The 12,175-nt window shown below is 40.4% G+C and overlaps 1 protein-coding gene across 1 annotated transcript in view; it reads left to right on the top strand.

Moving 5' to 3' along the window:
- Positions 1-12,175, top strand: part of TOPAZ1 (testis and ovary specific TOPAZ 1) — a 91,476-nt gene that overhangs the window by 39,832 nt on the left and 39,469 nt on the right. The window contains exons 10-12 of the mRNA XM_075555566.1: positions 1,474-1,537; positions 3,258-3,409; positions 3,641-3,733. Coding sequence (XP_075411681.1) covers positions 1,474-1,537; positions 3,258-3,409; positions 3,641-3,733 — 309 coding nt within the window. The remainder of the gene's footprint in view (positions 1-1,473; positions 1,538-3,257; positions 3,410-3,640; positions 3,734-12,175) is intronic.

Raw genomic sequence — 12,175 nt, 5'->3', positions numbered from 1 at the left:
CCTTCACTCAATATCCTCAAGTTGACGTGAAATTATATAACTACCACAAATTACATTAAAATTCTCTGAAAATTGTTCTCCCAAATAAATATACCTATCATTTCTAGAAAACGGCTTTTAACTTTTGGAAAGATCTGTTAAATCCACTCACTTTAAAATAGGGACAGCAGGAAGCCGAGGTGTTTCATGGAAATGTATTCTCTTCTGTTGAGTTGAGACTGCTTCTATCAATAAAGAAAAGAATGATATTTTGTATCAACAGTGGGTAGAGCAAATTGTGACCGCTAATTAGTTACGTGGTCAGCATATTTTTTATGCTGAAAAAGCCCCCCCATTTTTTGTGGTAAAATTAGGTGCCTTGGCTTCTATTCAAGTATACACAGTAATAGCATTTATAGTTTACCATGGTAGAAAGCCTCATCCTTGTCATGTAAAGCAGCTGGTGGTTTTAAACGGCAAACCTTGCAGTTTGCAATCCAACACGTACTCCTCTATGCCACGAGGGCTCCTCTCTGAACTCGGAATAGCATGGATACTGTGCTTTATGTAGATGGAGTGTACAATATCCTTTTGTGTCTGCATTATACAATATATATAAATTGCAGATGTTTATTGGCCCATGGTGGTGAGAACATATCAAAGTTTATTTTGTTGAAATATATTACTGTGTCGATATTTTGATAGTTTTGAATATTATAGTAGTGATGCTACCAGTACTCTGTGTCTATTGGAAATATATATATATATATTCTGATGATTTTTACTGGAATTGCTAGATTATAAGATCTGTATATATTCAACTTTAATAGATATTACCAAACCATTTTCCAAAGTGGTGGTTAAAACAATAACAGTTCAGTCAACAAAATCTGAGTGTTCTAGTTGATTCATTTCACCAGCCTTTGGCATGGTCAGCCTTTTACATTTCAGTCACACTTGTGGGTTTGTAGGGATCACTGTGGCTGTAACTTGCAGTTTCCTGATAGCTCCTGCATCTGCTAAATACTCACTCCCCATGTGGATGTCATTTTTACATAGCCATGTTTCCTGCCTATGGTATATAGGATCTTGTTTTCTTACTGGTCTATGAGAATTGTGCATTTAGCACTCTCATCCAGTTAGAATGAATTTTTGTTTATTATGTAAGAAAAGGCTCAAAATACATATTTTTCCCATATGGATATTATTTAAAAAGACTTCTTTCTTCCACTGCTTGGCATGAGTGGGACAGTTTATTTTTAGACTCGGTCCTAACCCATTAGAGTGTTTATCCTTGTACCAGTAAATATTTATTTCAAAAATAATTTTTGTAATGGATTCAGTATTTATTTCAAATCTGAGTTAGCTTAGTATCAACATTTTTTATTCTAATGCTTTAAGCTCATTTAAAAATTGGATATAAGCACAAAACTAGGATTGAAATGTGTAGCTTCTATGAAAAATAATTTTATTTTATTTTTGTTACTTTTACAGGTATGCATGGATGTGTTTAAGAAATATATAAATATCAATGAGTTATGTTTGCTACAACGTGCAGGTATCAAATAATTGATTACTTGATATAGATTTATTAATGTAAATGTTTCAAATACTGTACTATCTTGTACTTTAAAAGTAAATTTTGTACTTTTCTAGGTATAAAAATGTTTTATCTAAAAATGGCCTAGCTTAAAGTAATCAAAGGACATACAAAAGATAATAAAATTGATCCTATAAATTTTAATTTCAAAATATTTGCTTCAGATATTTTAGATTTAATATTGGAAATATAAAAATATTACAGCTTATAAACATAACCAGAGCCGAATCAGCTACTGATCAGACTTGAGCAGAAACTTTACTTCCTTGTTTGAAAATTAGAAACCATCCAGGAGAGGAAAATCCAGGAGTTAGTTCCTTATGTGGTTCGCCAGACTTGTGTGCGTGACGCATTGGACCATGATCCCAAAACTCAGCAGTTAAAAACCACCAGGCACTCTGGGGAGAAAAATAGGACTGTTCACTCTGGTAAACAGTTACAGTCCTTACAACTCCCAGGGGCAGTTCTACCCTGTTGGCTCCTATGATCAGCAGTGACTGTATGGTAGCGAGTTTTTTTTAATTAATTGGAGAGAAAGTAAAAGTACCCATTATTATTGAGGTGTATTATAAATTGTCAAAACTCTTTTAAGAAGCAATGTATTATTTCAAATAAAAAATTATTAAAATGTTAAAACTTTTCAAATCTATAGTCTAGCCACACAAGATCATTTGGAAAACTGTAATAGAATTAATGTTATTGTAATTAAAATTTTAAGAAAAATGAGAAGGATGATGTATCAATTAGTGGACTATTTGCACATTGGCTGACAAATTATTTCTATGTACATGTTCCCTTTTTAAAAATGCTTTATTAATCAGTTATAGTAGCAGACACGTGATTATCAGTTGGTCTGCTTCATATATAGCTGGCTTTGTAGAGACTACAGAGTGAATATCAGTAAAAATTTATCTGTACTTTCCCAGGCAAAACAATTTCAGCATATAAACTTTTATCACAAAGTTGACTCTTACTATATCATATTGTGTGTTAAATTATTTGAAATTACAACTTTAATTATTCTATAGTGTTATTGAATTTTATCAGTATTACTTCCCAAGCAGTACCAGGTAATGCACCTTGTAACAGGTATTGCTGGTACAAATAATTAACACAAAATGGTTTTTACAAAAATGAAAATAATCACTGTTAAAGTTCTTCGTAAACTCCATAATAATAAAGTGGAGTGATGAACACCACTAGAGTAAAAAATGTTGACGGGGTTAACATAACAAGAAAGGGTGATATCAAAATAGTCTGCTTCTATCCCCACACTCCACAATTCCGTACAAGTGATTAGGCCATTGCTTCAAGACTGAAGCAGTTTGATTCCCTGGGAGACTGGTGGTTTGGCAGTTTAAACCTAGGCTTTGTGGATAACACATTTCTTCAAGTCTGGTTGCCTTCAAATATGATTGTTATTTTGACTTTTGCTTAGTTTATTTTTGTTAAATCCTTCTGATACTGGAAATGTGCCTTTCAAGAAGACTAATATATACTATCTAAATCCTAGATTTAAATGTTATGTTAAATGTTAATATTTAGTTTTAATATAAAATTAAAGTGTTTATTATTTAAACATCTGAATAATTATGGTTATTTAAATAGAGTACATTTATCTAGAGAAAATAAAGAGCATGGATATCTTAAAATGACTTTAATATATTTTCATTTTCAGTAAACATGTTTATAGAATACTACAGAAAGTTCCCTCCAGGTATACACTTTGATGTACAAGTGCTAAATGACCTTCTGACTTCTTTACTCAAACACTGTTTATTGAAAGAAGTGTTTCAGATATTGAACCTCATGATAATGCTTAAAATACTGGTAAGTAACCTGAAGAAAAATTGTACACATGTGTGTGCACATGTGTTTATATACACACATTAATTTTAAGTGAATGTCTGCTATATTTCTCGTTGGTATAATTTATCAATTAACATTTTTATATTTGAATACTTCCTAGAAAACACATATATTCTAGCATGAACAAGTGTAAGAAACTTAAGATGTAGGAAAGAAGATATAAAAATACATGTAATTTTTTGTGTCATGCAGCCTTCTCTGAAAATATTATTAAACATATTTGAACATGTGACAACTATGAATTTAAGGAGTGCTGTACCTGCTTCAATTGATATATTTTGCAAGGTATGATATTATTTTCTCTCTTATTCTCTGATAATGAAGAACCGAATGCATAATTATTTCCATTTACATCCTAAAACTTCTGTTGATTCACAACCTGGATGCCAAAGAATTCTATTTGGGGAAAAATTCTTTTTTTCTTGAACTAGCTTTTATAAACAGATTCCAGTGGCTGACAAGCCTTCCCTTAAATAAACAGTTCCAAGCACTCAAGGTGACTATTTAGTGATTCCAAAACTGTACCCATCTTTACTTCTTAAGGCTAATTAAAGAAAATTCTCCTTCCCCCAAAAGACTTGAGGTAGTGTACAACAAAGATAAATTCACAGATTAACATACATATATATATGAAGAAAAAAAGTGGCCTCCAGAACAAGGAAAATAGACTGAAAAGTATGATGGTTAGAAATTAGTTTTAATTCAACTATAACCTAAAAAGAAGAATAAGAACTATTTAAGGCTCTCATAAAAATGTTATTAAAATTTTGGCTTTGGAAAAAGCCCCAACCTTCTTTAGGAAGTAATATTGAAACCACTCCGGTAGATGACTAAGCATTTGAGTGAAATTACAAAATTTGGCAATACTTTGCTTGGAGATTTTCTGAAGCAGAAATTACTGGTGGCCTCCAATACTCATAGCAACTGTATAAGGACCTTATAAACGGTCTGCTATTGAGTGGTTTTGGCGCTCGGCCAAATGTACTCCAATTGCTGCACAAGTAAAGTTGCTACTAATGGAGAGTGTCTGGCAAAGACAGTGGCCTTATTTTTGCCTGGCTTATGTGAGTCATTGTTTTTGGAAGTTGTTAATACCAGTACCAATTTCCCTGTTGAGACCATTTCAGAGTTCAGTGCTGATTGAACCTGTATAATTACCCTAGGGGAAGATTCTTCTCTTTCCTGTTGGAGCAGTGTACATACCCCCTTCTAATTACCATAAGAAAGGCACAATTAACAGCTTATTTTATATAGCTGAGGTTGGTACCTAGTTTTTCAAGAAGCAATTTTTGTCCTGGTTTTTGAGCAGTGTTAAAAGGCAGACTTTTTAAAAGCTATACCATTAACTAGAACATAAAATTGTTCTCTTGCAAGTTTGGCCCTGTCCATTAAGGAAAAGTCACTGTATGGTCAGTGACATTTACAGATGGACCAACAGAAGACCTCTTGAATATCCTGGAGCTTAACAGTGAATAATCTGGGGACTTGTTTCTTCACTTTATGAAATTTGGATAGCTCTCTGTCAAGCAGTGCATTTGGTAGGTTAAAGAAAAAAGCTGTTTTCCAGAGTTTTTTTAAGATGAAATTGAACATGCTTTGAACCTAGAGGACTTGATATAAGTAGCTTAAGGAATGAAGAGGGTGACGTGGCCTCTGGCACAGATGAGAGGCTTTTGGTGTGCACTGGGATGGTGTGGGGTTTGGAGAGAATCTGTGAGCAAGGAACATGGAAGGGTGGGCGGTTTGGAATGGCTGGGCACTGTTTCACTTCCAGCTGAAACCGTCATTCCTGCCTGTTGATAATAGGGAATAGGGCTGAAGGTGGTATCTGGAATTGCTTCCTGCTGAACAGGGCTGGGGAGAGGTAGGTAGCTGTCCTGCCTAGGCATGGTCCAGTGAGTGCTTCAGGGGTTGGAACCCAGCCATAGACAGCTCCACGTTGATTTCATCAGTGTTCCTGAAAAAAAGTTTTGAAAACTACAGAAAGACAAGGCCTGCAGCACAGAGTTACACATATTAAACTGAGAGGCCCCACGAGTGACAAGAGCCGTGGAGCCCAAGATTTCCAGGAGCCAAAGATGCTTTTCCATATGGGTCCTGTCTTCCCTAACTCCTTTAGTCAGTCACTGTTGGATTCATTCCTTTAGTTGTTTCACCTCTCCTGTAACTGTGCCCGATTGATTAACAAAGTAACCGCATTCCTCACCTAGACAATTACAGGACCCCCTTTCCCAGCAGTGAGCTTGCCTATTGCGTAGTGCCATACCTGCTTGGGAATTAATGTGGGCTGATAGGGTTAAAAGAGTGTCGCCCATCCCTCCGTGTCAGCGCTGTTCTCTTGATGGTTTGAAGTTGAAACGAGTAGCAGTTTCCATTTCTTTCACTCCATTCCCAGAGGGGCCGCTGTGCTAGTGCCAAGGGGAACAGGCTACAAGTACTCTTGTGCAGCGTGGGTTTGTCTTTTTGTATGGGGTCGTCCATGCCTTATTCATCTAGGAAAATCATGCCTGGAGTAAAAATATGGAGATGCATAATCCTGTCCAGTCAGCCTATACAGGTGTAGACAAATATGTCACATGGGAAAATATTCCAGGCGAGGCACATTGAGTCTCAGTATTTGGCCAAAAGAGGGTTTTACTGCAAGTGTCGGTAGATATTACCTATGGGTTGTAACCCTTCAGGGGCCAAGAGGCAGACAGCATCCTGATTAGAAATGAGAAGTACTTCAGTGACCACTTTTAAATATCTTGGTTATATTGGGCATTACCCACGAAGATGGAACCATAGATGCTAGATAGCTTCTTTGTTGGATAGAGAGGCATAACCAATACTGTGTGGTGTGCATCATGTGGCTAAGAAGTTGGTGGGTAGTGTTAAGCTGAGATGAAATTGGTGCATGGGAGTCAGCTTGTGGTGCTGTTTTTCTGAGTCTGACTAGGCCTATTGGTTTGTACGGAGCCAGGGTTTCAGCTAGCTCCTTGAGTCCTATGATGCCAGTCTGGATTGTTTGTTTGGCATCTCCGTCTCTTGCGGAACCTTTCCCTGAGCCTTTTAAGTTCTATACAGGCATTTGGTCTTGCACTGGAGGTTTGTAGAACCAACAGATACACTAAGTATTGTGGGACACCTGCTTGGTTTTGTGCCTGCCCAAACTTTGGTTATTCTGCCTGTCCAAAATTCTCTGCTTTGTTCCGGGCACCTGTAGAGCTGTGCAGGTTTTGCACCTTGATCGTAAAGGCTGTAGGGTTATAAAGGATGACATTGCCCGTGTGTCCAGAGGGGTATCTGTTGCCAGCCTCTTGACGTAGACATGAGGGAGCACCTAAAGGTAAGACCCCAGCCCAGAAGACTTCTGTAAGGGGGCGGTTTGGTGTCAGCTCCAAGCTTGCAGAGAGACAGCTCCTAGACCAGTGGTTCTCAAACCTGTGGGTTGCGACCCCTTTTGGTTGAATGACCCTTTCACAGGGGTCGCCTCCTGATTCATGACAGCAGCAAAATGACAGTTATGAAGTAGCAATGAAAATAATTTTATGTTGGGGAGTCACCACAACATGAGGAACTGTATTAAAGGGTCGCGGCAGTAGGAAGGTTGAGAACCACTGTCCTAGACGGATGCCAAAAAAAGGAACCCAGAAAGAAGGCTCCCAGTGAGACATGATGCTGAAGGGGTCTCCTGAGACTAGACTAAAACAGTGGCCTATCAGATAAGCTAACACAGCAGGATCTCTGATGATAGAAGAGACGGCGGGGATAGGCAGCAGACTAAAAGGAATGAAAAAAATTCAATTTCCTCACAGGAAAATATCATCAAGGTACCCTGTAACCAGAGGTCTTCATTCCACAGTAAGACGACTTCAGGGGTGCTATCGAGCGGACAGAACCAGGTCATATCCTCGATAACTCGCTCAAGGAAGGCCTGAAGTAGGCGCTGCAGAGGTGTGGGCATCTCTCTCCTTGGGAATTTGATAGAGCCCGTGCAATAATTTGAACTTTGTTGGGCCTAATACCTGTAAGGAGTAGGAATCGGTGGATAGATTAATTCCCCTATTACATGGAATAGATGAGGAGGATGGAGGTTTGGAAGGGAAAGGTTTGATCATTGAAAGGTGATACCAAGAAGGTTTTCCTGATTTTACTCCTGTGGGAGTAGTTAGGAGGACCATATATGGTCCTTTCCCATTTAGGTGCTAGGGGACTGGGTTGTCTTGATTTTTAGTAATACTTGTTGTCCTGGAGAAACTGATAAATGTGATAAGGTTGAGGTAGGTGCTTGTTTGCATGTGTCCTGAGATACGTCTGACAAGGTTTAGAGAAGGCGTATTATGGTCTCCTAACGGATGTGATGAGGAAGGGATGTTTCCTATAGTACCGTAACTTGAAGAGGCTGGGAAGGAGAAGTTTGCTAGATGCGGCTCTTATACATATTAAGGCAGAGGTGAGAGCTGAGTCCTGGGTAGATGAAGTTCAACAGATCGTTTGGGTAGGTGAGATTTAAGGATGTGATTGGCCTTCTCTACTTTTCCTGATGATTGAGGGCAGTAGGGTACCTGTAGATTCCATGGTATGTTGAGAGCCTCAGCGGTAGGCTGAGTTACTTGTGAGATGAAGATGGGACCATTATCTGATTGTAGGGAGGCTGGCAAGCCAAAGCGGGGAATGATTTCATCTGAGTGCCTGGTAACTTGTTTTGTCCTGTCAGAGGTTGAAAGAAATGCTTCCACCCATCCTGAGAAAGTGTCAACCATTGAGAGCAGGTAGCTGACTTTTTAATGAGGGGGCATGTTTGTCACGTCAATCTGTCAGTCTTATCCAGGACATGTCCCCTTGTCTGGTGGGTGGGAAATGATCAGGGATGAATTCCTCCCTGAGTTGATGTCCTGGAGCAGAAGGTCCTTGTGTGATTTGTTGGAGCACTGTGGAAACGTGAGGGTGAGAAAAGATGGGTTTTATTATTTGTCAAAGATGCCACATGCAGAGTGTCATGGACGTCCGTTAGACAAGACTTTCTCTGTGTGTCTGGTATGATATATCAGGCTTCCGTCATGATCATCCATCTTTAAATTGAGTCCCTTTAAAAAGAAATTCTTAAAAAGAAGACCTGATGCAAAGGGCTTAAGTGGAGAGCAAATGCTTTGAGAATGATTGGGGCAGGGAATGTGCGGATGTGCTTTACACAATTGATGTATGTATATGTGTGGATTGTGATAAGAGTTGTATGAGCCCCTAATAAAATGTAGAAAAAGAAAAGGAACAAAACAAAAGAAATTCTTGTTTTCCTGTAGGGGTGTAGTTAGGGTGGACAAGATGGATGGCTACTAGTTGTAGATCATGTGAAGTTTGTAGGGCAGCCTTCTTGACCTCAGTGTCCGCCCTTTGTTTCCCACTGCTATGGCATCCATAGATGCTGACGTCCTTTGCAGTGAAGAATAGCTGCCTGTGGTGGCAGCCAAGCAGCCTGCGAAAGCTCGCAGGGTTAAGCTACTATTTCTTATTGTCTCCCCTTTGGTTTCCTATATCTTCTTTCCCACCAGATGGTGGCATAGAATGTAAGCTATGAAAAGAATATTTTGAATCTGTAAATGTTTACCTTTTTATCTTTGACTAACTTTAAGGCTCGCTCATGTCCTATCAATTAGCTCTGCCTTTTGAGATGAAGTGTTATAGAGGAGAGGACATGTCTTGACAGTATTTGAGAAGCTGACTTTTGCATAGCCAGCCTGATTACACCCTTGGAAATGAGAGTTGAGCTGCCACTTACAAACCATGTGCAATCTGAGTCGGGTAGGGGTGAGGCAGAGATGTGAGGTAGTGGAATGGCAAGGGAATCAAGAGTTTCAGTACAGGAGTGTTGGACTGGAGGTGAAGAAAGGGAATTAGAGTAGCTGGATTTAGTGGTGAGCAGGGCTGAAATGTAAAATTTGAGTTTTCAATAAAAGTGAGATGAAAAACTATAGATGAGAAGTTTTAAGGGCTGACTTACCACGATGGGTGACTAGATCATGCAATTGATGAGGCAATTTAATGTAGGTATCTTGGCCAAAGGTAATTTTTTTAAGCTTTCTTGGGCCAAGAGTGCAGCTGCTGCCAGGGCCTGTAGGCTTGGGGCCCATCCCCTGACAGTAGGATCTAGTTGCTTGGATAGATTGGCTACAGGAGCGAAGGAGGGTCCTATTTTCTGGCCTAGAACTGCCATGGCCATACCACAAGTCTCAGTCACATATAGATGGGGGTAAGAGGATAGATCGGGGAGAGAAAGAGCAGGAGCTGAGGGCAGGGCAGATTGAAGTGATTTGTACAACTTTTCAACAGATTTGGGTCTAGAGGTTCAGTGAGATTCCACTTTTGCCACTTTGTAGAAGGGTTTAGCTAGCATGCTAAAACTGGGGATCCATAGCCTGCCTGAGGTAGCCCATGAGGCCTAGATAGGAAAGTACTTCAGCTTTTGTAGAGGGAGTTGGCAGTTGAGCAGGAAGCTGTTTTCTGATTACTGTCATCTCTCTGGAGTGTTTTGTGAGTCAGACCCCCAGGTAGATGACAGTGAGGAGAGAAAGTTGTACTCTGTCCCCTCTATCTACTAGGAAGTTTAGAAGAACATTGGTGTGGTGTGGTGTGATGAGTCTGGGGGAGAGGGGCTACATAGCAGGAGGTCATCCACATATTGGAGGAGAAAACTGGGGGAAAGGTTTAAAGACAAGAGGCCAGTTGCTAGGGCTTGACTAAATATATGATAGCCATTTATGAACCCCTGGGGCAAGACCCCGCAAGACATTTGTTAAGAATGTAGTGTGTCCAGATCCATCCAGATGAAGGTGAAAAGGCCTTGAGGCTTTCATCGAGAGGGATCGTAAAATAAGCATCCTTAAATCTAAAACTGTGTAATTAGTATTGGGCAAGATAGTGGAGAACAGAGTGTAAGGGTTGGGAGCGAGGATGAATTGTCAAGACAGCAGAGTCGATGGCTCTAAGATCTTCAAGTCCGTAGCTGCCCTTGGGCTTAATGGGCAGCAGAATGGGTGTGCTGTAGGGAGAGTGGGCGGACCATAAACAGATCTGCTTTGAGGAGTTTTGAGGTTATGGGTTTAAGGCCTTTTAGGTGTCAGAGAGCTTTAGAGTATTGAGGAACATTAGGAAACTTCTAGGGGTCTTTCAATCTGATGTAAATAGGTTGGTGGTGCAAAGCACCAGAGGTTGAGTGACATCCCAAATGCGTGGGTGAACTAGAGCCAGGTGGTAAAGGAAGGGAATTGTTAAGGGGTATTTGGACACTAGGGTTATTTGGGGGCGGAGATGGAGGCAGGAGGAGTGTCTGGTGTGGCTTGTAAGAAGCAACAAGTTTGGAGCTTGGGAGACCCCCGGTAAATGAAAAGTTACTACTGTTTTGAATTTAGTAAGAGTGTATCTGCCCAGTAGGGAGACGGAGCATTTGGGGATGACTAGAAACTGCTATGAGAATTGTACATTAGAAAGAGTACACAGACGCATGGCATGTAATGAGGGATTGTGAAACCATACCTGAGACTCCTACGATAGTGGTGGGTGCTAAAGAAGCTTGCCCTGAATGTTCACGTCGTGTTGGGGAAGTGGTCCCCACCTCTAAAAGGAAAGAAATAGGCTTACCTGAGACAATGATTGTTACCTTGGGGTCATCAACCCTGTGCATGGTCAGTCCTCTATCTCGGAGCCTAGAAGCCCTGACAATGTGGTGTCTTGAGCAGGTGGTTCTAGAGGTGTCATGGAAGAGACTATACTTCCCGCTCTTGGGCAGAAAGGGCAGTCAACTCCCCAATGCCATCCTTGTTTGCATTGTGGGAAGTGCTTTATCTGGGGACAAGGATTGGGGTATTTGCATGCCTACTGTCCCATCAGGGAACATTTAAAGCAGGGTCTGGATGGCTTACCCATTTGTGGCTTAGTGTTTATAGGTCTGGATCCACCCATATTTCCCAGAAGGGTGTTAGCAAGCATCTGGTATTTAGCCTGTTACCTTTCTAGTTTAGCTAATTTTTCCTGTTCCTTTCCAGTTTCCTGTTCTGTATTGACAGCCTTAAAAGTCACATTGAATAGGTCTCATTGTGGAGTTTGAGGACCATCCTCAAGCCTTTTAAGCTTTCTCTTAATGTCCGGAGCTGATTGTGAGATAATGTGCGAATGAAGTAAAGAAGTGCCACATGGTATTGAGGGATCAACCTGGTGAACTTAAGGAAAGCCTCTGAGGAGAGAGGAAAACTGGGCAGGATTTTCTTTTGGATCTTGAAGGATTTCTCTGATCTTCTCATAATTGCCTGCCTTATCGGTCCTTTTGTAAGTCCTCAATGAGATGTATAACCATATCATCTCGGAGGGTACGGTCCCCGTGACCGAGTTGATAATTCCAGTTAGAGTCTCGTCGGAGACCTGCACTGGAGCCCACAGGTTTAATTCCAGTTATGGTTATCAGTTTCATCACCTCTCTGCTGAGCTGCTACCCAGACTCACTCCCTGTCTTCAGGTAATAAAATAATTGTAAGAATAATATAAATAACATGCCAGGTAACGTCAGAAAAAGGAATATGTACTTAAGGGGTCCCTCAGTCCCAGTCACTCACGGAGAAGGAGAAGGGGGGCGGGGTCTGAAGGTAGAATTTTCGGTTATATATAGAAGAGGCGTTTGAGCCAGGCAGGGCTGAGCATGAACAGGTGTGGGGTGGAAACAGTGGCCGCAGAGGGGAGGGGAAGACAGCATAAGAA

The sequence above is a fragment of the Tenrec ecaudatus genome, chromosome 8, assembly GCF_050624435.1.
Source record: "Tenrec ecaudatus isolate mTenEca1 chromosome 8, mTenEca1.hap1, whole genome shotgun sequence".
Taxonomy (NCBI): Eukaryota; Metazoa; Chordata; class Mammalia; order Afrosoricida; family Tenrecidae; genus Tenrec; species Tenrec ecaudatus.
The sequence above is the reverse complement of the archived record's forward strand: the minus strand, read 5'-3'. Positions and strand labels throughout refer to the sequence as shown.